This window comes from Equus przewalskii, chromosome 15 (assembly GCF_037783145.1).
Source record: "Equus przewalskii isolate Varuska chromosome 15, EquPr2, whole genome shotgun sequence".
In the NCBI taxonomy this organism is placed as follows: Eukaryota; Metazoa; Chordata; class Mammalia; order Perissodactyla; family Equidae; genus Equus; species Equus przewalskii.
Window position 1 is genome coordinate 39,613,372 of NC_091845.1, and position 27,114 is coordinate 39,640,485.

At 43.3% G+C, this 27,114-nt stretch overlaps 1 protein-coding gene across 4 annotated transcripts in view; it reads left to right on the top strand.

The window, feature by feature from the left end:
• Nucleotides 1-266: 266 nt before the first annotated feature.
• The window catches only part of SLC25A20 (solute carrier family 25 member 20), a 43,884-nt gene continuing 17,036 nt past the window's right edge, over nucleotides 267-27,114 (top strand). Inside the window, exons 1-6 of one of the 4 annotated variants that reach the window (XM_070575405.1) lie at nucleotides 398-563; nucleotides 14,415-14,507; nucleotides 15,883-16,078; nucleotides 17,502-17,694; nucleotides 17,781-17,908; nucleotides 20,865-20,955. In XM_070575405.1, the coding sequence (XP_070431506.1) occupies nucleotides 17,530-17,694; nucleotides 17,781-17,908; nucleotides 20,865-20,955 (384 nt within the window). In that variant the 5' untranslated portion in view covers nucleotides 398-563; nucleotides 14,415-14,507; nucleotides 15,883-16,078; nucleotides 17,502-17,529. Of the gene's footprint in view, nucleotides 564-947; nucleotides 1,200-14,414; nucleotides 14,508-15,882; nucleotides 16,079-17,501; nucleotides 17,695-17,780; nucleotides 17,909-20,864; nucleotides 20,956-27,114 lie in introns of those variants that run through there. The other 3 variants (XM_070575406.1, XM_070575404.1, XM_070575409.1) reach the window with 3 other exon arrangements.

Here is a 27,114-nt window from a genome sequence, read left to right on the forward strand (position 1 = left end):
TGGTCTTTGTCTTTTTTAAGCTCCACAAAGACAGGGCCTCGTGTGCTGTGCTACTAGTTACTAGCTCTAGAAGGACGCCTGGCACACAGCAGAGCGCAATCTACCTCTGCGGAGTGAGTGCAGGAATAGGAGCCCAGGGGGAGAAACACTTAAATCCAGGACGACTTCCTGAAGGAGTGAGTCCACCCGCGGGCACTTGCAAACACCGCCTAGGCAGCGTCACGGCCAGCCCCTCTCCTCAAGCCACGCCCATGGGGGGCGGGGGTGAGGCCTCGACCGGAAGCAGCCTCCCCCAGCGGAAGCCGGGCGGGGCAGTCTAGGCCCTCCTCCCGGCCTGCCCCGGGCTAGTGCCCCGCCCACAGGAAAGTGGGTGAAAGGTCGGCGGCGGAGGCGCAGTGGCCCGGGAGGTGGAGCGGGACGGCGGCGAAGTGACAGGCGCTTTGACGAACGGATGAACCATGGCAGACCAGGTGAAGCCCATCAGCCCGCTCAAGAATCTGCTGGCCGGCGGCTTTGGTGGCATGTGCCTGGTGTTCGTGGGGCACCCGCTGGACACGGTCAAGGTGCGAGGGGGCTGGGGCGTGGGCTATACGGAGGAGGACTGGGCGAGGCGCGGAAAGCAGGGTCTCCCGCGACACGCGGCCTCGGACAGAAGGGGACCTGTGGGAGCTTCTGTGAAAAATCTAGGGAATCTCCTTTTTACTCCTCTTGGGGGTCGGGGGAAGCTGTTCCTCGCTCCCCCAAGAGCCGGGCCGCGCCAAGTGAGAAGCTTCCAACCGCTCATGAAAGGCTCTGATTTAAAGTTCTCGTCTGGCAGCCTCTCCTGACCTTGCACCACTTCTTTGGGGGTGGGAAAGAAAAAGTGCCTCCCCAAAGCTCTGATTTCAGCAAACCTTAACATTATCAGCAAGGTTGAAACAGGTCGCCTGTAAAGCCTGCATCAAGAAGAAAGCTAAAGACAGAGGCACCGTATTCTAGAGATGTCTTTTGGCACATTCCTCTGGGGCCAGAGTCCCCATCACTATCTCTTCGCATCTTTCCCGCCCCAGAGAGGAGCTTGGCCATCTTCAGCCTGTCACCCCACGTTAGCCTGAGTGGCCTCTTGTGGGAAGCAATGATGCCCTCAGAGACTCAGCCTCTTCCAAGGAGAGCAAGTGACCAATTTTGCCCAGGGTCAGGCTCATTCTCACAACTCCCAGGTAAGGAATCCATGGTCCAACTGAGGCTCTGGAAAGGAGGAAACTCATCAGGGCTTGTTCCCTGGTCTTCCCCACATCAGGCCTCAACTCTTTCCCGTGCAACACTTTCAGCAAGGTCTTGTTGGAGACTAAAGTCCATGCCCTGTGACTTAGCATTCAACCTTCATCCTAGTTTTCTAACCTTATTTCTGGACACACATTTGGAGGAAATTGACGATCATGGCCATGGTGGGCCTGTGGGGAGCAGACATGAGCCTTATAGAGTGGGAAACCTGGGTAGAGGGCTTATTAGAATGTCAGATCGGGTTTCCTCTATAGGGAAATAGCTTTAGGGACACTTACTCTTGGCAGATTTGGACAAGAAAGTGCTGCCTTTAGTCTATGAGAAGAGCCAGGGTTATGCTTTGGCAAGACCAGGATTAAAGCTACTAGACGGGTTGGGGCACTGTGAAACAAGTCATATGTTTATTCAGCTAGTGGTAAATGCTGTGTGTGTTAGTGCTTCTTACACAGTCGTTCTAAGCAGCACTGTCTAGTAAGGGAGAGGAATTGTCTGGTCTCTCTTCCTGCTCTTGATCTACGTAGGCAGATTAGTTCCAGGCATCTGGGACCTCTCTTTAAAGAAAAAAGACTTAAACTCTTATTTGCTGCCTTATACAAATGTTGGTCCTGCCTCTGTATCCTCTTGCCCTTTCTCCCCATGAGATGTCACTCTTAGGGAGGAACCAATGACCTCTGTACTGAAATGGAAATGACTGAAAATGCTCACTGATATTTTCTTTTTTTTTTTTTAGTTAGACCAAGTTTTATTTTATTTTATTTTATTTTATTTTATTTTTTTTATTAATGTTATGATAGATTACAACCTTGTGAGATTTCAGTTGTACATTTTTGTTAGTCATGTTGTGGGTACACCACTTCCCCCTCCATACCCTCCCCCCACCCCCCCTTTTCCCTGGTAACCACCGATCAGATCTCCTTCTCAATATACTAATTTCCACCTATGAGTGGAGTCATATAGAGTTCGTCTTTCTCTGACTGACTTATTTCGCTTAACATAATGCCCTCGAGGTCCATCCACGTTGTGAATGGGCCAATTTCGTCTTTTTTTATGGCTGAGTAGTATTCCATTGTGTATATATACCACATCTTCTTTATCCAATCATCAGTTTCTGGGCATGTAGGCTGGTTCCACGTCTTGGCTATTGTAAATAATGCTGCGATGAACATAGGGGTGCAACGGACTCTTGAGATATCTGATATCAGATTCTTAGGATAGATACCCAGTAATGGGATGGCTGGGTCATAGGGTATTTCTATTTTTAACTTTTTGAGAAATCTCCATACTGTTTTCCATAGTGGCTGTACCAGTTTGCATTCCCACCAACAGTGTATGAGGGTTCCTCTTTCTCCACAACCTCTCCAACATTTGTCGTTCTTGGTTTTGGATGTTTTTGCCAATCTAACGGGGGTAAGGTGATATCTTAGTGTAGTTTTGATTTGCATTTCCCTGATGATTAGCGATGATGAACATCTTTTCATGTGTCTATTGGCCATATTCATATCTTCTTTTGAGAAATGTCTGTTCATGTCCTCTGCCCATTTTTTGATCGGGTTGTTTGTTTTTTTGTTGTTAAGCCATGTGAGTTCTTTGTATATTATGGAGATTAACCCTTTGTCGGATAAGTGGCTTGTAAATATTTTTTCCCAATTAGTGAGCTGTTTTTTTGTTTCAATCCTGTTTTCCCTTGCCTTGAAGAAGCTCTTTAGTCTGATGAAGTCCCATTTGTTTATTCTTTCTATTGTCTCCCTCAACTGAGGAGTTACAGTGTCCGAAAAGATTCTTTTGAAACTGATGTCAAAGAGTGTACTGCCTATATTCTCTTCCAAAAGACTTATTGTCTCAGGCCTAATCTTTAGGTCTTTGATCCATTTTGAGTTTATTTTGGTGTGTGGTGAAAAAGAATGGTCAATTTTCAATCTTTTGCATGTGGCTGTCCAGTTTTCCCAGCACCATTTGTTGAAGAGACTTTCTTTTCTCCATTGTAGGCCCTCTGCTCCTTTGTCGAAGATTAGCTGTCCATAGATGTGTGGTTTTATCTCTGGGCTTTCAATTCTGTTCCATTGATCTGTGGACCTGTTTTTGTACCAGTACCACGCTGTTTTGATCACTGTAGCTTTGTAGTATGTTTTGAAATCGGGGATTGTGATTCCGCCGGCTTTGTTTTTCTTGCTCAGGATTGCTTTAGCAATTCGCGGTCTTTTGTTTCCCCATATGAATTTTAGGATTCTTTGTTCAATTTCTGTGAAGAATGTTCTTGGGATTCTGATTGGGATAGCATTGAATCTGTAGATTGCTTTAGGTAGTATGGACATTTTAACTATGTTTATTCTTCCAATCCATGTGCAAGGAATGTTTTTCCATCTCTTTATGTCATCGCCTATTTCTTTCAAGAAAGTCTTGTAGTTTTCATTGTATAGATCCTTCTCTTCCTTGGTTAAGTTTATCCCAAGGTATTTTATTCTTTTCATTGCGATTGTGAATGGGATAGAGTTCTTGAGTTCTTTTTCTGTTAGTTTATTGTTAGTGTATATAAATGCTACTGATTTATGCACATTAATTTTATACCCTGCTACTTTGCTGTAGTTGTTGATTATTTCTAATAGTTTTTCTGTGGATTCTTTGGGTTTTCTATGTATAAGATCATGTCGTCTGCAAACAACGAGAGTTTTACTTCTTCGTTACCTATTTGGATTCCTTTTATTTCTTTTTCCTGCCGAATTGCTCTGGCCAGCACCTCCAGTACTATGTTGAATAGGAGTGGTGAAAGTGGGCACCCTTGTCTTGTTCCTATCCTCAGAGGGATGGCTTTCAGCTTTTGTCCATTGAGTATGATGTTGGCTGTGGGTCTATCATATATGGCCTTTATTATGTTGAGGTACTTTCCTTCTATACCCATTTTACTGAGGGTTTTTATCATAAATGGGTGTTGGATCTTGTCGAATGCTTTCTCTGCATCTATTGAGATGATCATGTGGTTTTTGTTTTTCATTTTGTTGATGTAGTGTATCACGTTGATTGACTTGCGGATGTTGAACCATCCCTGTGTCCCTGGTATAAATCCCACTGATCATGGTGTATAATCTTTTTGATGTATTGCTGTAATCGGTTTGCCAAAATTTTGTTGAGGATTTTTGCATCTATGTTCATCAGTGATATCGGCCTGTAGTTCTCCTTCTTTGTGTTGTCCTTGTCAGGTTTGGGGATCAGAGTGATGTTGGCTTCATAGAATGTGTTAGGGAGTTCTCCATCTTTCTCAATTTTCTGGAACAGTTTGAGGAGAATAGGTATTAAGTCTTCTTTGAATGTTTGGTAGAATTCTCCAGAGAAGCCGTCTGGTCCTGGACTCTTGTTTTAGGGGAGGTTTTTGATTACCGTTTCTATTTCCTTACTTGTGATTGGTCTATTCAGATTCTCCATTTCTTCCTGATTCAGTTTGGGGAGATTGTAGGAGTCTAGGAATTTGTCCATTTCTTCCAGGTTGTTCAATTTGTTGGCATATAGTTTTTCATAGTATTCTCTTATGATCTCTTGTATTTCATTGGTATCTGTTGTGATTTCTCCTCTGTCATTCCTGATTTTATTAATTTGCGATTTCTCTCTTCTTTTCTTGGTGAGTCTGGCTAGGGGTTTGTCAATTTTGTTAATTCTTTCGAAGAACCAACTCTTTGTTTCATTGATCCTTTCTATTGTCTTTTTTGCTTCAATATCGTTTATTTCTGCTCTTATTTTATTATTTCCCTCCTTCTACTGACTCTGGGCTTTGTTTGTTCTTCTTTTTCTAGTTCTGTTAGGTGTCGTTTGAGGTTGCTTACGTGAGCTTTTTCTTGTTTAGTGAGGTGAGCCTGTATTGCGATGAATTTCCCTCTTAGGACTGCTTTTGCTGCATCCCAAATGATTTGGTATGTCGTGTTCTCATTTTCATTTGTCTCCAGATAATATTTGATTTCTTCTTTAATTTCTTCAATGATCCATTGTTTGTTGAGAAGCGTGTTGTTTAGTCTCCACATTTTTGCACCTTTCTCTGCTTTTTTCTTGTAGTTGATTTCTAGTTTAATAGCGTTATGATCAGAAAAGATGCTTGATATTATTTCAACTCTCTTGTATTTATTGATGTTTGCTTTGGTTCCCAAAATATGGTCAATCCTTGAGAATGTTCCATGTGCACTTGAGAAGAATGTGTAACCTGCTGTTTTTGGATGAAGTGTTCTATATATATCCATTAAGTCCATCTGGTCTAATTTTTCATTTAATTCTATTATTTCCTTGTTGATTTTCTGTCTGGATGTTCTGTCCATTGGTGTTAATGGTGTGTTGAGGTCCCCTACTATTATTGTATTGTTGTTGATGTCTTCTTTTAGTTCTATTAAGAGTTGCTTTACAAATTTTGGTGCTCCTGTGTTGGGTGCGTATATATTTATAAGTGTTATGTCTTCTTGGTGGAGAGTCCCTTTTATCATTATATACTGTCCCTCTTTATCTTTCTTTAACTGTTTTGCTTTGAAGTCTACCTTGTCTGATATTAGTATAGCGACACCTGCTTTCTTTTGTTCATTATTAGCTTGGAGTATTGTTCTCCATCCCTTCACTCTGAGTCTGTGTTTGTCTTTGGGGCTGAGGTGTGTTTCCTGGAGGCAGCATATTGTTGGATCTTGTTCTTTGATCCATCCTGCCACTCTGTGTCTTTTGATTGGGGAGTTCAATCCATTTACATTTAGAGTGATTATTGAGACGTGGGGGCCTACCACTACCATTTTGTGTCTTGTTTTCCGGTTTTCTTCAGTTTCCTTTGTTTCTCGTCCCATGGTTTAATCTGTTCTGATGTAGAGCTGCTACTCTCTGTTGTTGTCCTTCTACTTATCTCCTCTGCTCTTGGTTTTGTAGCCCCTTTCCTTTTTTGGATTTTTCAGGAATGAGGGTTTTCCTGAGGATTTCCTGAAGAGGTCGTTTTGTGGCAATGAACTCCCTTAATTTTTGTTTATCTGGGAAAGTTTTTATTTCTCCATCGTATTTGAAGGATATTTTCGCTGGGTAGAGAATTCTCGGCTGTAGATTTTTGTCCTTCAGATTTTTGAATATATCATTCCACTCTCTTCTAGCCTGTAAAGTTTCTGCTGAGAAATCTGCTGATAGCCTGATGGGGGTTCCTTTGTAGGTTAGTTTCTTTTGCCTGGCTGTCCTTAATATTTTCTCCTTGTCGTTGACTTTTGCTAGCTTCACTACTATATGACGTGGAGTTGGTCTTCTTGCATTGATAAAGTTTGGAGATCTATTGGCTTCTGTCACCTGAAGATCCATCTCCCTCACCAGATTTGGGAAGTTCTCAGCCATTATTTCTTTGAATAGGTTTTCTGCCCCTTTCTCCTTCTCTTCTCCCTCTGGTATACCTATAATCCTTACGTTGCATCTCCTAATTGTGTCTGATAATTCTCGGAGAGTTTCTTCATTTCTTTTAAGTCTTGCTTCTCTCTCCTCCTCTGCCTGCAACAATTCTATATTGCCATCTTCCAAATTGCTAATTCTTTCCTCCATATTATCGGCCCTACTGTTCAGAGCATCTAGATTTTTCTTAATCTCCTCTATTGTGTTCTTCATTTCCAATATTTCTGTTTGTTTCTTCTTTATCGTATCAAACTCTTTTGTGACATAGCTCCTGAACTCGTTGAGTTGTCGGTCAGAATTCTCTCTTAACTCATTGAGAATCTTAATGATGGCTGTTTTGAAGTCATCATCATTTAGGTTATATATCTCATTTTCTTTGGGATTGTTTTCTGTGTATTTGTTACTTTCTTTCTGTTCTGGAGATTTAATGTATTTTTTCATATTGCTTGATGTTGTTGATTTGTGCCTCCGCATGGAGATAGAGTTTAGTTGCTCCTTTCACTTGTTTCAGCTGCTGCAGTTGGGGGAGCAGCTGTTTATGCTTCACCAACCAGGAACCCTGTCCGTAGTTGCTAACTGGGCCTGGGCCCCTCTTCGTAGCCACAGTGGCCCTTTGGATTCCTCCTCTGCCTTGGGGGCCGTCACAGGGGGGCTTCAGGCTGCAGGTGCCTACTGTTGCAGCCCACCTAGATGTGCTCTCTCCTTGGGGTCTGCAACGGTGTTATGGGCTTTTCCAGCGGCCGGGGGTGGGATCACTTATATTTGTCGCTCCGTTGCTGTCGGCACCCACCGAATCTCACTTGTCCTCTATGGGTCGCAGGGGAGCTATTGGCATCTTCTACAGTCTGTGGTTAGTACACCTAGCTATGCTGCTTTTGCCCTGGGGTCTTCCAGCCTTGTGGCTGGCGGCTGGGTGCCTTCTACTGGTGCTGTGCAGAGGCTTTCCCTAAGGCTGCTGTGAGCCTGTAGGGTTTCCCCCTAGGCTACTAAGCTGGGTCTCTGGAACTCTCTCCAGCCCCAGTCCTCTCCGAGATCTCCGGCAATCCCTAGCCCCACGGGGCGGGCAACGGCAGCTGGGGGTCGCCCCGCCCTCTGGGATTCTCTCCGGGCCTCTCCCGGAGCCGTGAATGCTCGGCGTGCCCCCTCTGCTAACGGCACACAGAGAGTTTTGTCTGCTGCCCGGGCGGAGCTCCGGCGCTTCCCCTCTCGGTCGCAGAACCGGCCTTTGAAAGTTCCCCCAGCCCCGGTCCTCTCCGAGATCTCCGGCAATCCCTAGTCCCACGGGGCGGGCAACGGCAGCTGGGGGTCGCTCCGCCCTCTGGGCTTCTCTCCGGGCCTCTCCCGGGAGCCCTGAATGCTGGGCGTGGCCCCTCTGCTAATGGCAGACAGAGAGTTTTGTCTGCTGCCTGGCGGAACTCCGGCGCTTCCCCTCCGGGTCGCAGAACCGGCCTTTGAAACTTCCCCCAGCCCCGGTCCTCTCCGAGATCTCCGGCAATCCCTAGTCCCACGGGGCGGGCAACGGCAGCTGGGAGACCTCCGTACCCTCCGTGACTCTCTCTGGGACCCTCCGGGCGCCCCGAGCACCAGGCTGGGTCTCCCCGCCACTGGCGGGGAGAGACTCTCCCCGCGGGCTCAGGTGTGCAACTCCAAAGTTTCCCTCTGCGTTTAGGAGTAATTGCGGGGGGTTTAGGTAGGGTTCTGGTCACCTGTTTCCACTGTCGCTCCTCTGTTGTGTTCTCGCTCCTGCCCTAGATGTGTGTGGATCCTCTGGGGGCGTCCGTTGGAAGAAAGCCGCTTGCGGGTACTAGGCTGCCTGTTGGGGTCGGAGAGTTTTCACCTATTTCCACATCCTCCCGGAGGAAAGTCCGTCCGCCTTCCGATGTATAGTCGCGTGGGTGTCTCAGACGTCCTGAGATGCTGTCTGGATATCCTTTGTCAAGCGATAAGTGTTCAAATAATTGTAGACTCGAAGGGCGAGAGACAAAGAGGACTACTCACGGCGCCATCTTGGATCTTCCTTCGCTGATATTTTCAATAGCCAGAAAGCCTCTTTTGAGCTTAAACCAAAATCACAAATTGCTGACTCCTGTCCTTTTGATCTCAGAGAGCCAGACGGACTTAAATCAAAGCCTGGACTAGAGCACTTTTAGAGGTCCAAGGTGACTAGCTGTGGCCTCAGAAAGCAAGAGCTGTGGCACTTCAGAGTTGGAGCTGGGAAAGGCTCTATGGCAGGTGGCAAAGGGCTAGCTGAGTTCTGCCTGGAGAAGTAGGGAGACCTAGACATTCTGGGCAGGAGTGAAGGATGATATAGGCTTGGCAACGGGAGTCCGACTGTAAAATAAGACCAGCCATGGAGGACTTTAATGTTCTTGCTGGCCTGGATGGCTGATGTTATGATGAGACAAGTTTGAGATTTATACAAAATCACAAAAAAGGTATCAGTCGGAGGTTTTGATCCATTTCTCTCTCCCTACTAACTGGGGGAGGTTGTGCCTGACCGTGGAGGATCTAAGGCCGCTATAAGGGATTTTGGATGTAAAGCAGTGGGAGGCTCTGTACATTTCTACTGTTGTGTCCTATAAACTCCTCAGACTTGCATGTCACCTCCATTGCCTAGAGAGTGGTTTCCTTAGTGTGGCATGTAAGGCCCTAACACATACAAGAATGAGAGATTCTAAAGAAGTAAAGGAACAGCATAGTGAAGATGGTGTTTCAGAAAGATTAGTATGGTAGCACCCTAAGAAAGATTTCCAAGCAGAACTCTGAGCAGAAAAAGCAGCCAGGAAAAAGACTGCAGAAGTGACTGAGCGTATCAGTTATCTATTGCAGTGTAACAACTTATCCCAAAACTTAGTTGCTTAAAACAGCAGCATTCATTAACTCTCACAGTCTTTGTGAGGCAGGATTTTGGGAGCAGTTTAGGTGGGTATTCTGGCTCAGGGTTTCTTGTGAGATTGCAGATGTTGGCTGGGATCCAGAATATGTAAAGAATTCTTACAACTCAATAATAATAAGATAATAATGTAATTAAAAAATGGGCAAAGGACTTAAATAGACACTTCTGCAAAGAAGATATACAAATAGCCAATAAGCACATGAAAAAATGTTCAATCATTAGGGAAATGGAAATAAAAACTACAATGAGATACCACCTCATACCCATTAGGATGGCTACTATCAATAGAACAGAAGATAACAAGCATTCGCGAGGATGTGAAAATATTGGAACCGTTGTGCACTGTGATTGGGAATGTGAAATTGTACAGCCAGTGTGGAAAACAGTATGGCAGTTCTTCAAAAATTGAAAATAGAATCACCATATAATCCAGCAATTCCACTTCTGGGTATATAACCGAAAGAATTGAAAGCAGGGTCTCGAAGAGATACTCATACACCCATGTTTATAGCAGCATCATCCACAATAGCTAAAAACATGGAAGCAACCCAGGTGTCTACCCATAGATAAATGGATAAGCAAAATGTGGTATATACATACAATGGAACATTATTCAGCCTTAAAAAGAAGGAAATTTTGACGCTACAATATGGGTGGATCTTGAAAACATTATACTAAGTGAACTAAGTCACAAAAAGACAAACACTATATGATCCCACTTACATTGAAATACTTAGAGTAGTCAAAATCATAAAGACAAAAAGTAGAATGGTGGGGGCTGGCCCAGTGGCACAGTGGTTAAGTGCACATGTTCCGTTTTGGTGGCCTGGGGTTCGCCACTTTGGATCCCAGGTGTGGACATGGCACCACTTGACAAGCCATGCTGTGGCAGGCATCCCACATATAAAGTAGAGGAAGATGGGCACGGATGTTAGCTCAGGGCCAGACTTCCTCAGCAAAAAGAGGAGGATTGGCAGCAGTTAGCTCAGGGCTAATCTTCCTAAAAAAAAAATAGACATTTCTCCAAAGAAGATACACAAATGGCCAATAAGCACATGAAAAATGTTTGACATCGTTATCCATCATGGGCATGAAAATCAAAGTCACAATGAGACACCGCCTCACACCCACTATGGTGGCTATAATCAAAAAGACAGATAATAACAAATGTTAGCAAGGATGTGAAGAAATTGGAATCCTCATACACTGCTGGTAGGGATGTAAAATGGTGTAGCTTCTTTGGAAAACTCTGGCAGTTCCTCAGAAGGTTAACGTAGTTTAGCATATGACTCAGCAATTCTCCTAGGTATATACCTATGCTAATTAATTTTATGAGTCAACTTGATTGGGTCATGGGGTGCCCAGATATTGGTCAAACATCCAGGGTATATCTGTGAGGGTATTTTTGTGTGAAGTTAGCATTTGAATTTGTAGACTGAGTAAAGCAGATTGCCCTTGCTAATGTGGATGGCCCTCATCTGATCAGTTGAAGACCTGAATAGAACAGAAGGCTGACCCTCCCATGAGTAAGGAAGAACTCCTCCTGCATGACTGATTGAGCTGGGACATTGGTTGTTTCCCGCCTTTGGACTCAAACTGAAACATTGGCTCTTCTTGAGTCTTTAGCCTGCCAACTTTTGAACTGGAACTTATACCATCGGCTCTCCTGGTTCTCAGATCTTCAGACTTGGACTGGAACTATACTATTGGCTCTCCTTGGTCTCCAGCTTGCTGACTGCAGATCTTGGGATTTGCTTGCCTCCATAATTGTGTGAGCCAATTCCTGATTTTATATGTATAGTTGTTAGTGGATTGAGTCGATTCTCACTCTTAGCGATCTTGTGTACAGCAGAGTGGAACCTTGCCCAGTCTTTTTGCGCCATCCTCTCACCTTCTAGTGCTAAATCAGACAATACTTTACTGCTATTCATAGGGTTTTCCTAGCCCATGTTTTTGGAAGTAGGTGGCCAGGTCCTTCTTCCTAGTCTGTCTTAGTCTGGAAGCTCCATTGAAACCTGTCCACTGTGGTAGACCCTGCTCATATTTGAAATACCAGTGGCATAGCTTTCAGCCTCACAGCAACACGCAGCTGCCACAGTATGATAACCGACAGACAGGTGAAGTGGTTCTCTGACTGGGAAATGAACCCAGGTCACAGTGATGAGAGCACCAAATCTTAACCACTAGAACACCAGGGCTGACATATATATATATATTCCAAATCCTACTGGGTCTGTTCTTCTGGAGAATCCTGACCAATGCAATATCCAAAAGAATTGAAAACATATAGCCACACAAAAACCTGTACACAAATGTTTATAGCATTGTTATTCATAATCAAAAAGTAGAAAAATGCAAATGTCTGTTGTCTGATGAACAGATAAACAAAATATGGCATATTTGTACAGTAGAATGTTATCCACCAATAAAAAGGAATGAAGGACTGATACATTCTACAACATAGATGGACTTTTAAAATGTTATGCCAGGTAAAAGAAGCCACACATTGTGTGATTTTGTTTATATGAAATATATAGAATAGGCAAATCCATAGAGACAGAAAGTGGATTAGTGATTGCCAGGGGCTGAGAGGAGAGGGCAATGGGGAGTGACTATTAATGGGTGTGGTGTTTCTTTTTGGGGTGATGCAAATGTTCTAAAATTGATTGTAATAAAGATTGCACAACTCTGAATGTGCTAAAAATCATTGAATTATGTACTTTAAATGGGTGAATTTTATGTTATGCAAATTATTTCTTAATAAAGCTATTAAAAATACTGGACCAAAGGACCCCCTCCACCCTCGCAAAAAAAGATGTTGACTGGGACTGCACTCATCTGAAGGATTGGCTTCCATGTGGTTTATTCCATGCTGGCAAGTTGGTGCTGACTGTTGTCAGGAGGCTTTCTTTCTTCCACACGTGGCCTTTCCAGGCTGCTTGAACGTCCTCATGACATGGTGACCGACTTCCCCCAAAGCAAATAACCTGAGACAGAGACAGGTAGAAGCTGACTTTTTTTTATCACCTACCCTTAGAAGTCACATGGCATCAATACCACCACATTCTATTCAACAGAAGTGAATCACTGAGGGCCTGGCCTGGTGGCGCAGTGGTTAAGTTCACATGCTCCACTTCAGCGGCCCAGGATTCACAGGTTTGGGTCTGGAGCACAGACCTAGCACTGCTTGTCGAGCCATGCTGTGGCAGGCATCCCACATATAAAGTAGAGGAAGATCGGCATGGATGTTAGCTCAGGGCCAATCTTCCTCAGCAAAAAGAGGAGGATTGGTGGTCGGTGTTAGCTCAGGGTTAATCTTCCTCAAAAAAAAAAAAAATAAAGAAGTGAATCACCAAGTCTGGCCCACATTCAAGGATAGTGGAATTAGGATTTACCCTTTAAAGGGGAAAAGTGTCAAAGAATTAGTGGACATAATTGAAAACCACCACACTGGGTAAGGATGGATAAGGACTTGGCCTAGGAGAAGACTCAGACAGAGAGAGGAAGTAGTTATGATTCTGGATTCATCGTGACAGACCACTCCAACAGACTTGGTGCCCATGTGATAAGAGCAGGAACAGCAAGAGGAAGTAGTTAGAGGTATTACTAGGGTTTCAAATCCTAAGAAAGAAGGTAGGTAGGTGGCTCTGGTACAAATAAGACATACCTCAGGAGGGTGAGATTCTGCAGATGATTTGAGTAGGGAGAGCTTCTCCAGTGAGCTGTGAATGTAGCCTTAAAGGTAGGGAGAGAGGTCTAGAGATTGCCGAGTGATAGTCATCACTGAACAGAAGCTGAAGCCCTGGAATCTGAGTTTTCTGAAAGGGGTAGTAGACCAGATGAGCGGGGTGCTTAGCCTTGGAGAATGACTGCAGTAGAAAAGGAAACAAAGGAGGAAGTATTGAGAAGGGAGGTTTAGAGAGAGAAAGGGCCAGCCTGGTGGCCGAGTGGTTAAGCTTGGCATGCTTCACTTCAGCGGCCTGGGTTTGGTTCCCGGGCACAGACCTACACCACTTGTCTGTCAGTGGCCATCCTGTGGTGGCAGCGAACATACAAAAAGAGGAAGACTGGCAGTGGATGTTAGCTTAGGGTGAATCTTCCTCAGCAAAAAAAAAAAAAGAGAGAGACAGTTGGAAGCATTGGATACACCAAAAAGTTGAGAAGGATGAGGAGCAAGAAAAGTAGGATTAGATCCACCTCACTCCGGAATGCCTTTGTTGAGTACCTTACCTGACCACCAGCATGCCACTGCAAATGGAAGTGGGGTGGTGGCTAGAGCTGGAGCCTTGCATCAGCCAGGTCTGGTTACTGGCATGTCACTTGAACTCACTAAACCCAGTCTCATTTGTAAACTGGGAATACCTATCCCATTGGGTCATTCTGGGATCCATTAGATAAGAAATAAATGATGAAAATAAGTGGATGAGGAAATCAGAGGAACTGTTCCTCTCTCTCAAAGCATGCTACTGGGGCGGGCTGAGTGGCTGAGTGGTTAAGTCTGTGTGCTCCACTTTGGCGGCCCAGGATTTCACTGGTTTGGATCCTGGGTGCAGACATGGCACAGCTCATCAGGCAGCGTTGAGGCAGTGTCCCACATGCCACAACTAGAAGGACCCACGACTAAAATATACAACTGTGTATTTGGGGAGAAAAATCAGGAAAAAACGAAAAAAGCATGCTACTAATGACTTGTGAGCAGAGGGTTTGAATAAATTGGAGGAAAGAGAAGTCTGAATCCAGCAGGTTAAGTGAATGCTGAAGACATGTACACAGTAGGTATAGCTTTCTCTGTTGAGTTTGGCAGACAATTGGGCCATTGCTACCGATAGGTAGTTCTGATTCTGGGAGATGACTGTCTTTTAACTTCTGGTTTCAGGTCCGACTGCAGACGCAGCCCCCAAGTTTGCCTGGACAGCCGCCCATGTATTCTGGGACCTTTGACTGTTTCCGGAAGACACTTATTAGAGAGGTATGGTATCTCGGTGCTGGGCATTCCTCTCGCTCAGAGGAACACATTCATAGGGTTGGTTTGTAACTCCCAAATAGGGTGGATAGGGTGACTTTATGTAGTTCTACTGGAGGTCTAGCCCACAGCTGTGCGTCTCTCACTGTGCCTTCCTATGCCCTCCTATTGTCATCGATCTGGAGTCTTTGATAGTTCCAGCTACTGTTTTATACGGGTGAATGAAGCTAATAAAATGGTTCTCTGTTTTGGAAGGCAGAATTTAGACTGCAGGGAATTAGTAAGAAATAATTGGAGACGTGAAATAGAAGAAAGGGCATAACTGGATCAGTCAGTTCCACAGGGATCAGTGTCAGAAGTTCACATAGAATCTGGAGGAAAAGTCAGCCAGTCTGAGGAACAGTGGAATCTTCAAACTTCTAGACAAGGAAACTAAATTGGTTTGGGATTATTGAATTACATAATAAGTTTTCAGATGTTTCTTACAGTGAAAACATGGATTTTTAAAGTTTTAATTACTAGTGATATTACTCACTTCCCTAGCACATGTTATAAAAAAACCTTGTTGAGAACTTTTCCTTTGCTTCCTAAAATGTAACTTTCATATGAATAAATACTCTATTAAATATATAGTCTTTATTAAATATACAGAAACTGAGGAGCAAGTGTCACTCAGATAAAGAGGGGATGCTGGTAAGTGATGGACTCAACCTTGGGGGGAAAGTGTTCCCCAGGGTTCCTGCAGGACCCAGGCATGGAAGCAAGATTTTGAGGTGGAGCCTACCCAGCTACCCATGCGTGAGATGGTGCTGCCTTTTCTTCTGTAAGGTGCTCTTTCTTTGATTTGTGCTGCCCAGGGTGGAGTCTGATCAGTGTCTGATGGAGGCTTTAGGTTTCAGGTCTGCTCAGAATCCTTTGCCCTTACGAAAGAGAGACAGGTTTACATGCCTCTTGGTCAATAAAGATTTTAAGCACCTGTTTAGCAGCTGGGCAGTATGCTGGGTGCTGGGGACCTGGTTAGAATGGCTTGTATAGACCCAACTCCCTACAGAGTTGAATAGGCTTCCTTAGTCCATATTTGTACGTGTCATTGGTTTTTGCTGTGCCGGACTGAGCTCTTTGCTTTCTGGAGCTGCCCGGCAGAGGCCTTAGTTGTGCTGCATGGAACTGAGTGGGCCAGCACAGTGAGGGGAAGGCTAGAGGAGTTATTGAAAGCTTGGGCTTGGCCTCTCAGGACCTGGGCATCCTTCTCAGCCCAGGTGGGGAGCTGTGGGAGGGGCTTTGGAAGAACTTTATCACATGCTACTTTCGTAGATCCTCCTCAGAAATGTCTCTGTCCGTTCGCCCTTTCCTGTTTACTGCCTCTGCACTTTGTCCTCAGTGAGTCCGCTTGCAGCCTGTAGCAGTGTTAGACCTTTGCAGGATCCAGGAGGAGTGCTGACGAGTACAGTTTGCCCCTTTGGTTCTGGAAAGAAGATGGTTGTGAATGCCCAGGGTCTGCAGTGAGGCAGGTTCTCCAGCCTGGGTCTGTGGACCCTCCCAGGGTGCAGCCCGCCCCGTTTCTCCTGCCACTCTCTGTAAGGAGCAACTTCAACATTTTTTGTATTTGTTTTTAAAATTATTCCTTATTTTGTATTAAAGTGATATAATCACTTAGTTTGTTACTGAAAGGCTTGGAACAAAGTAACAAAGTGATCTTTACACCTCTACCTCTATCCCATTCTCCAGAGGCAACTACTTTCAGCTGTTTATGCTGTTTCTATAACTACATAGTACACGTTTACTACTGTATTTTATACGTTTGATGTGTTTTAGCTACCTATTTGTGGTAGACGATTTTAACTGACATTCCCTATCCCCTTTCTCACCTGCCCATATAATTTTATCACGCTTTCTGGTTTAATCCTCTTCACTGTTTTCATGATTATAACTTTATATATGTTTTTTCTGTTAAGCAAATAATCTACTATGATGTACATTTCATTTCTTCTGCAATTTTTTGTTTTTCTTGAGATTGAGTTAATAATTGCATCAGTTTCTTTTGCCTTTTTTTCCTTTGGATCGCTGTCTCTGTTATCCTGTATACTGAATGCTCTATAGAGTACCTTTCTGTTTGGTTTTCCAGACTGCTTAAATAGTTATAACCTGTTGTTCCAATGTGTGTTGTTTTGCTTTGTTTTTCTTGGAAACATCCCTCCTGGAGTCCTCCATCCTTGTACTCCCATGTCAGCTGGCTTCTTCCAGGCCCACTGCGCCCAATACCATCCTGGAAATCCCCTTCACCTCTCTTGGGCTGAATCTTCTTCTTCCTTAGTTTACTAACTTTGTATGGATGCAGTATCTATCTATGTGACTGTCTGTTTATTGGCTACTACATTGTTGCTTTCATTACCAAACTGTACTGATGAAAATTGATGTGCAGTCTTAGTATTATTATTATTATTACTTTTTTTTGAGGAAGCTTAGCCCTGAGCTAACATCTGCTGCCAATCCTCTTGTTTTTGCTGAGGAAGACTGGCCCTGAGCTAACCTCCGTGCCCATCTTCCTCCACTTTATATGTGGGACACCTACCACAGCATGGCTTGCCATTCGGTGCCATATCCGCACCCGGGATCTGAACCGGCGAACCCCGGGCTGCTGAAGCAGAACATGCAAACTTAACCACTGCACCACTGGACTGGCCCCTTAGTATTATTTTTAGCAATAAATTCTCCATGTCTTAATACTTGGAAAATACAATTTTTTTAATCACCTGTAATCTCACCCCAAGGAAGTCAGATTACATTGTATATCCTGTTTTGTGGCCTGCTTTTTTTTCACTTAGTAGTCTCCTTTCATGATATGATGTGATTTTATGAGTGTATGATAGTCCATTTATGGAATTTCCCTAAGCTGTCTCATTAATATCCTATTTGGGAGCTTTTAGGTTCATTCCAAAATTTTGGTACCTTATAAATGCTTGATGTCATTCTTTTTTATATCTCTGAGTATTTCCTTAGAATAAATTTCTAGTCAGAAGATTTCTTGATGAAAGCGTATGCTGCATATTGCCAGATTGCCTTCCGGAATAGAAGTTATTTCCAGTTTTTTCAGCAGTGTGTAAGAGGACAAGTATTTCTGATAAATGTGGAGGTTTTCTGCTATTTAAAAGCTCTCCTCTCTTGGAAGAGAGGTAAAGGAAGGAAGCTACAGGTTAGAGAATACACTGCTTCCCTGTTTCAGCAGTGTAAAGGGTGGTGCTGTCTGTAAACAGCTTCTGCTTATGTGATTCCTTGCAGGGCATCACAGGGCTATATCGGGGCATGGCTGCCCCCATCATTGGGGTCACCCCCATGTTTGCTGTGTGCTTCTTTGGGTTTGGTTTGGGGAAGAAACTGCAACAGAAATGCCCAGAGGATGTGCTCAGGTGAGTACTTACAGGCCTGGAGCACTTGATGCTGTTCTGCCTGCTGGTGTGACACGGGTTAAAGGAAAGAGCCTTGGCAGACAGCTAATGGCTGTCCTCCTGGGCCTCCCGAGGCTGCTTCTGGGAGTTCCTCGTGAGGGAGGTACTTTAGTTTTTTTTCCCCTGTGAACCAAAAGGTTTTGGAAAAGGCCTCCCCAACTCCCTTTCCAGGTTGTCATAATTTCTTCTGTCAAGTAGTATCACTTACTGGGGTCAGCCCCATAGGGCTGTTGGATGGTTTGAATGCTAAAATGTGTGTACAATGCCATGATCAGTAGCTGATGCTTCAGTACTGATAACAGCAGCTTGTTTTCTGTCACCTGATTGGGAAAGGGAGGTTCCAACTTTTGTTTTACTACTTCTTCTTTTTTTTTGGTGAGGAAGATTGGCCCTGAGCTAACATCTATTGCCAATCTTTCTCTTTTTGCTTGAGGAAGATTGTCCCTGAGCTATCATCTGTGCCAGTCCTCCTCCACTTCATATGTGGGATGCTGCCACAGTATGGCTTGATGAGCAGTGTGTAGGTCTGTGCCTGGGACCCGAACCCATGAACCCCGGGCTACCAAAGCGGAGCACGCAAACTTAACCACTATGCCACCAGGACAGGCCCTGTTTTACTTCATTTTTATAACATGATTATAGTTATTTGAGATACTGGTTTCTCTGTTAAAGTGAAATAAATTAGTGTATTTCTTTTTAATAAACTTTAAGGATTTGGATTTGAGTATGAAGGGGCAGATGAGTCAGAATCATAGCTCAGAAATTACCAAGTAGTTAATGAAAACAGAGACTTCTTGGGATGCAGGGGAATTTTGAGTGGAAATATGGGATAACAAGGTGCCCTCAGTCTGAGCTGTGCAAGATGACAACTCCCGGGCGGGGCTGCAGGTAGCACAGAACCCACAGAGGCTGGCCAGGCTTGGGATCCAGGAGCTCAAGGGAGGAAGCCCAGGGTGCCATGCATTTGTTTTCTTTCACTACTTTAGGCAACAGCAGACTGAGGTGGCCTTGGTCTAGTAGAGATGCTTGTAATCTGAAACTCTATTTCTGGAGTCCTTGTGACCCTCTGAATGTGCCCAGCTTCTATATACTGGTGGCCCCAAATGTGGCTGTATGTGGGGAGGGGGTCCTCATGAAGCTGTTTGACTGTTGGTAGTCCAAATGTCCCATGGACACATATCCTCGCCAAACACCTGGTCTTTTAGCTCATGTGGCAACTCATAGCCGTACCAGGGCCATACATGAGAATCCCCAGTGGGATCACTGCTTGTACTTTGGCCTGTGGTTTTGTTCCCTGTACAATCACATTAACACTCTGAGAAACACCCTTCCTGCTTGAGCAAAGATTGAAACACTCTGGACCCCACCCCTATAATCCTGCCATGTTCTGAATCCTGAATGTCAGCCCTGCCATGTTCCCCTCTCTGTGGTGGTATTTGGGGATAATATGGAAAGGAGCATTACTACAGCCTTGGGGTGGAATCCCAGGAGGGTCCATTACTCACAGATGCCTCCCTGGGGTGGGGTGGCAGGTGGCAGAATGAGCCGGGCAGTCATAGAGTGTCTACACGGTACCCTGTGCACACACAGAGACCCCACTCAGACAACAGTCCCCAGTCCCAGGAGATGGAGGTGTGCCTAGCCTAGAGTCTGGGCATCTTGGGAAGAACAGAGCACGTTGGTCTCATAAGGGGAAGTTTAGTTGCTGAGAGGTCTCCTCTTGGGGACAGCAGTGTGAACTGAGACTGTTAAGGAGGCCATGCGTGAAAGCAAGTCTCTTGACTGTTCAACAGTCGACCTGTGTTCTGGGCTTGCATGCCAGAGGTAGACGTGAGAGCCTTGCCTGGGGTAAGTGCATGGAAAAAACTGGGCTGTTGAGACTGGTGCCCTGCCTAGAGGGAAGGACCCATAGTGGATGTGTCCCTATCCCCATTTGACATCTATTTTCCAGGTCTTGTTGGGTGGGACCAGCCTGAAGGCTCAGTTGTCAGAGGCTTGGGGTCTGGAGGGCCCTGAGACTCAGGCAAGTAAGTGAAGTTTTTTGCCAAGGTTTCCTAAATTGTGGGGACTCTGTTGGAATGCTAATTGTAGCTTTGTGCTCTATTGCCTTCAGACCACCCAGATATTGCTAATCCTAGAAAGAAAAGGAAAAGCCAGAGGTGGTACAGCTGTGGGCTTTAGATGCTAGGAGCCTCAGACTCCTCCAAGTTCTCATAGCGGCTCTTTCTTTGGGGGCCAGGGTGAGGATTCATATCTCTGGGCTCTGGGGGACCATTCCCTGCACAGAGGGCTACAAGACCCATCATGCCTGTCTGGTTACCATCCCTGTTTGGGCCTTTCTCAGCATTTTACAGCATATTCTTTGCAACTGGCCTGGCTGTCCCTTGCCTGTGGAGGTAGCCACAGCTGTTCCCTCTGGCCTTGATGCTGTCCTACTTGAATATTGGCTTAAAATGTTCTCAGGCCTTTGGGGATCCAGAGGAGGTGAGACTGGAAGGGAACTGGGGTTGACTGAGATCCAGATCCTAAGTTAGAGGATTTTTCCACAACAACCTTGAATTTTACACATGAGGAATCAAGCCTCTTGGGAAAGTTGTCCAGAGTCATTGTGAATGTCAGGGAGGAAACTGTGTTTCACTGTAAAGCTTCTCCCATGGGTAAGGCCCTCTTGAGTGTGCAGGTGTGCCTTGTGACCAAGCTTCTATTCCTCTTGGGACTGACACCCCTGCCCTAGGAAATCTGACCTCAGAATACACCTAGAACTTGGCTTTTGTGCCAAATATGATCTATTTGTGTTTGGATTCTGCCCAGTCCAAGTAATTATTTTTTCTTACACAGTCTTCCTCTTTGTTGGGATTGCTTCTGTCCTGGGTGGTTAGTCACAGGTGCTTGCCTCTGGCATTTCTTTTCAATACAGCTACCCTCAACTATTTGCAGCTGGGATGTTATCTGGTGTATTCACCACGGGAATTATGACCCCTGGAGAACGGATCAAGTGCTTGTTACAGGTAAGGTGTGATCTGGGAAGGGGGGGATGTGATCTGGGGGGGAGGTGGCCAGCGTTTTCCATTCAGTGTACAATTTTGTTTGGATGTTTATGTCCTTTCACCCTGCATAAAGGCTTCAGGTCAGGTGTGCAAAACAGTTTCAAGTGTTTCAGGAACACGGAAGCAATCGTAGTAGAATCAAGGACCAGGACAGTATAACAAACCAACCAAAATGTCACACCTGTGACGTGTCAGCCCAGGTTTATCCACACTTATTAGCAGCTACTTCAGGAACTTCGAAAGGTGAGTTATGTCTCATCAGAAGTGGAAGGGAGGCTCCTACTCAACATCTCATGTCTCTACCGATTGCCCAAAGGTTCAGTGGCCTTAGAGTGCCTGGCTTGTTCTGAGGCTGAAGATGTGATCTGGCTGCTTGCCTTACCACACAGGCCTCCTTTAAAAAAGAAATGTTACTGCTTTTTTCTTCTAATGGCTGAAGTAACTGACACAGTTCTTGCTAGAAAATTTTGATAATTCAGAGAAGCACTAAGAAAAAATATATTTATTTCCTATGATACCATCCCACTGAGGTAACTACTGTTATGCTTTGTATGTGAATTCTTCTGGTCTTTTTGGTAAACATGTATATTAAGAAATGTTGTCTTTTGAAATAAAAATGGGATCACATACTACAATAGTTTTATAACCAAGTTTTTTTCACTTGATATATCATAATATTTTTCTCCGTGATTATTTTTCTCAAGCGTAATTTTCTGCATCTTCATTACATGGCTGTCATTTACCCCATAATCCCTTATCTAGGAGCATGTGCCATAGGAAAGATCTTTGTAAATAAGCTTTTGCACATGTACCTGATTACTCTCTTAGGATAAATGTCTAGACGTAGAATTAGTATGTTTAAAGAGATATGCTTTTTAGAGTTTTTAATGCACAGTACCTAATGGTCCTCCTATAAAGGTCTGTTACTTTCTTTTCTTTTTTTCTTTCTTCCTTTTTTTTTTTGAGGAAGACTAGCCCTGAGCTAACATCTGCCATCAATCCTCCTCTTTTTGCTGAGGAAGACTGGCCCTGAGCTCACATCCGTGCCCATCTTCCTCTACTTTATATGTGGGACACCTGCCACAGCACGGCTTGCCAATCGGTGCCATGTCTGCACCCAGGATCCAAACTGGCAAACCCTGGGCCGCCGAGAAGCGGAACATGTGAACTTAACCACTGCGCCACTGGGCCGGCCCTAGGCCTGTTACTTTCTATTCCTTCAGTAATACACGAGAGTGCCCATTTCCCAGCAGACTTTGCAGCATCTAATTTACAATCTCTGCCAGTCTGATAGGTGAAAAAATTGCATTGTTTTAATTTTTCATGCTTTTAATTGTTGGTGAGGTTAATTATTTTGATGAATATTAGTTGCTTGAATTTTTCCTTTAGGAAGTGCCTGTGTTCTTTGCTCTTTTTTTTTAAACTGATTTGTCAAAGCTTTGGACATGTTAAAGTTATTACTTATCATATGTGGCAAGTCTTTTTTATGGTTTGCATTTTTCATTTAATTTTGCATATTTTTTGATTAAATTTTTTTTTTTTGAGGAAGAGTAGTCCTGAGCTAACATCTGCCAATCCTCCTCTTTTTTTTTTTTTAATTAATGTTATGATAGATTACAACCTTGTGAGATTTCAGTTGTACGTTATTGTTAGTCATGTTCTGGGTACACCTCTTCCCCCTTTGTGCCCTCCCCCCTCCCCCCCTTTTCCCTGGTAACCACCGATCAGATCTCCTTGTCAATATGTTAACTTCCACCTATGAGTGGAGTCATATAGAGTTCGTCTTTCTCTGACTGGCTTATTTCGCTTAACATAATACCCTCGAGGTCCATCCACGTTGCTGCAAATGGGCCAATTTTGTCTTTTTTTATGGCTGAGTAGTATTCCATTGTGTATATATACCATATCTTCTTTATCCAATCATCAGTTTCTGGGCATGTAGGTTGGTTCCACGTCTTGACTATTGTAAATAATGCTGCGATGAATATAGGGGTGCAAGGGACTCTTGGGATTTCTGATTTCAGGTTCTTAGGATAGATACCCAGTAATGGGATGGCTGGGTTATAGGGTATTTCTATTTTTAACTTTTTGAGAAATCTCCATACTGTTTTCCATAGTGGCTGTACCAGTTTGCATTCCCACCAATAGTGTATGAGGGTTCCTTTTTCTCCACAACCTCTCCAACATTTGTCACTCGTGGTTTTGGATGTTTTTGCCAATCTAATGGGTGTAAGGTGATATCTTAGTGTAGTTTTGATTTGCATTTCCCTGATGATTAGCGATGATGAACATCTTTTCATGTGTCTATTGGCCATATTCATATCTTCTTTTGAGAAGTGTCTGTTCATGTCCTCTGCCCATTTTTTGATCGGGTTGTTTGTTTTTTTGTTGTTAAGCCATGTGAGTTCTTTGTATATTATGGAGATTAACCCTTTGTCGGATAAGTGGCTTGTAAATATTTTTTCCCAATTAGTGAGCTGTTTTTTTGTTTCAATCCTGTTTTCCCTTGCCTTGAAGAAGCTCTTTAGTCTGATGAAGTCCCATTTGTTTATTCTTTCTATTGTCTCCCTCAACTGAGGAGTTACAGTGTCCGAAAAGATTCTTTTGAAACTGATGTCAAAGAGTGTACTGCCTATATTCTCTTCCAAAAGACTTATTGTCTCAGGCCTAATCTTTAGGTCTTTGATCCATTTTGAGTTTATTTTGGTGTGTGGTGAAAAAGAATGGTCAATTTTCAATCTTTTGCATGTGGCTGTCCAGTTTTCCCAGCACCATTTGTTGAAGAGACTTTCTTTTCTCCATTGTAGGCCCTCTGCTCCTTTGTCGAAGATTAGCTGTCCATAGATGTGTGGTTTTATCTCTGGGCTTTCAATTCTGTTCCATTGATCTGTGGACCTGTTTTTGTACCAGTACCACGCTGTTTTGATCACTGTAGCTTTGTAGTATGTTTTGAAATCGGGGATTGTGATTCCGCCGGCTTTGTTTTTCTTGCTCAGGATTGCTTTAGCAATTCGCGGTCTTTTGTTTCCCCATATGAATTTTAGGATTCTTTGTTCAATTTCTGTGAAGAATGTTCTTGGGATTCTCATTGGGATAGCATTGAATCTGTAGATTGCTTTAGGTAGTATGGACATTTTAACTATGTTTATTCTTCCAATCCATGTGCATGGAATGTCTTTCCATCTCTTTATGTCGTTGTCAATTTCTTTCAAGAAAGTCTTGTAGTTTTCATTGTATAGATCCTTCTCTTCCTTGGTTAAGTTTATCCCAAGGTATTTTATTCTTTTCGTTGCGATTGTGAATGGGATTGAGTTCTTGAGTTCTTTTTCTGTTAGTTCATTGTTAGTGTATAGAAATGCTACTGATTTATTTATGTTGATTTTATACCCTGCTACTTTGCTGTAGTTGTTGATTATTTCTAATAGTTTTCCAATGGATTCTTTGGGGTTTTCTATATATAAGATCATGTCGTCTGCAAACAGCGAGAGTTTTACTTCTTCATTACCTATTTGGATTCCTTTTATTTCTTTTTCCTGCCGAATTGCTCTGGCCAACACCTCCAGTATGTTGAATAGGAGTGGTGAAAGTGGGCACCCTTGTCTTGTTCCTGTCCTCAGAGGGATGGCTTTCAGTTTTTGTCCATTGAGTATGATGTCGGCCGTGGGTTTGTCATATATGGCCTTTATTATGTTGAGGTACTTTCCTTCTATACCCATTTTATTGAGGGTTTTTTTATCATAAATGGGTGTTGGATCTTGTCGAATGCTTTCTCTGCATCTATTGAGATGATCATGTGGTTTTTGTTTTTCATTTTGTTGATGTAGTGTATCACGTTGATTGACTTGCGGATGTTGAACCATCCCTGTGTCCATGGTATAAATCCCACTTGATCATGGTGTATAGTCTTTTTGATGTATTGCTGTATTCGGTTTGCCAGAATTTTGTTGAGGATTTTTGCATCTATGTTCATCAGTGATATCGGCCTGTAGTTCTCCTTCTTTGTGTTGTCCTTGTCAGGTTTGGGGATCCGAGTGATGTTGGCTTCATAGAATGTGTTAGGGAGTACTCCATCTTCCTCAATTTTCTGGAACAGTTTGAGAAGAATAGGTATTAAGTCTTCTTTGAATGTTTGGTAGAATTCTCCAGAGAAGCCGTCTGGTCCTGGACTCTTATTTTTGGGGAGGTTTTTGATTACCGTTTCTATTTCCTTACTTGTGATTGGTCTATTCAGATTCTCCATTTCTTCCTGATTCAGTTTGGGGAGGTTGTAGGAGTCTAGGAATTTGTCCATTTCTTCCAGGTTGTTCAATTTGTTGGCATATAGTTTTTCATAGTATTCTCTTATGATCCCTTGTATTTCATTGGTACCTGTTGTGATTTCTCCTCTCTCATTCCTAATTTTATTTATTTGAGATTTCTCTCTTCTTTTCTTGGTGAGTCTGGCTAAAGGTTTGTCGATTTTGTTAATTTTTTCGAAGAACCAACTCTTTGTTTCATTGATCCTTTCTACTGTCTTTTTTGCTTCAATATCGTTTATTTCTGCTCTTATTTTATTATTTCCCTCCTTCTACTGACTCTGGGCTTTGTTTGTTCTTCTTTTTCTAGTTCTGTTAGGTGTCGTTTGAGGTTGCTTATGTGAGCTTTTTCTTGTTTAGTGAAGTGAGACTGTATTGCGATGAATTTCCCTCTTAGGACTGCTTTTGCTGCATCCCAAATGATTTGGTATGTCGTGTTCTCATTTTCATTTGTCTCCAGATAATATTTGATTTCTTCTTTAGTTTCTTCAATAATCCATTGTTTGTTCAGAAGCGTGTTGTTTAGTCTCCACATTTTTGCACCTTTCTCTGCTTTTTTCTTGTAGTTGATTTCCAGTTTCATAGCATTATGATCAGAAAATATGCTTGGTATTATTTCAACTCTCTTGTATTTATTGATGTTTGCTTTGTTTCCCAAAATATGGTCAATCCTTGAGAATGTTCCATGTGCACTTGAGAAGAATGTGTAACCTGCTGTTTTTGGATGAAGTGTTCTATATATATCCATTAAGTCCATCTGGTCTAATTTTTCATTTAATTCTATTATTTCCTTGTTGATTTTCTGTCTGGATGTTCTGTCCATTGGTGTTAATGGTGTGTTGAGGTCCCCTACTATTATTGTATTGTTGTTGATGTCTTCTTTTAGTTCTGTTAAGGGTTGCTTTACAAATTTTGGTGCTCCTGTGTTGGGTGTGTGTATATTTATAAGTGTTATGTCTTCTTGGTGGAGAGTCCCTTTTATCATTGTGTATTGTGCCTCTTTGTCTTTCTTTATCTGTTTTGCTTTGAAGTCTACCTTGTCTGATATTAGTATAGTGACACCTGCTTTCTTTTGTTCATTATTAGCTTGGAGTATTGTTCTCCATCCCTTCACTCTGAGTCTGTGTTTGTCTTTGGGGCTGAGGTGTGTTTCCTGGAGGCAGCATATTGTTGGGTCTTGTTCGTTGATCCATACTGCCACTCTGTGTCTTTTGATTGGGGAGTTCAATCCATTTACATTTAGAGTGATTATTGAGATGTGGGGGCCTACCACTACCATTTTGTGTCTTGTTTTCCCTTTTTCTTCAATTTCCTTTGTTTCTCGTCCCATGGTTTAATCTGTTCTGATGAAGAACTCCTACTCTCTGTTGTTGTCCTTCTACTTATCTCCTCTGCTTTTGGTTTTGTAGCCCCTTTCCTTTTTTTGATTTTTCAGGAATGAGGGTTTTCTTGAGGATTTCCTAAAGAGGAGGTTTTGTGGCCATGAACTCCCTTAATTTTTGTTTATCTGGGAAAGTTTTTATTTCTCCATCGTATTTGAAGGATATTTTCGCTGGGTAGAGAATTCTCAGCTGTAGGTTTTTGTCCTTCAGATTTTTGAATATATCATTCCACTCTCTTCTAGCCTGTAAAGTTTCTGCTGAGAAATCTGCTGATAGCCTGATGGGGGTTCCTTTGTAGGTTAGTTTCTTTTGCCTGGCTGTCCTTAGTATTTTCTCCTTGTCATTGACTTTTGCTAGCTTCACTACTATATGCCGTGGGGTTGGTCTTCTTGCATTGATAAAATTTGGAGATCTATTGGCTTCTGTCACCTGAAGATCCATCT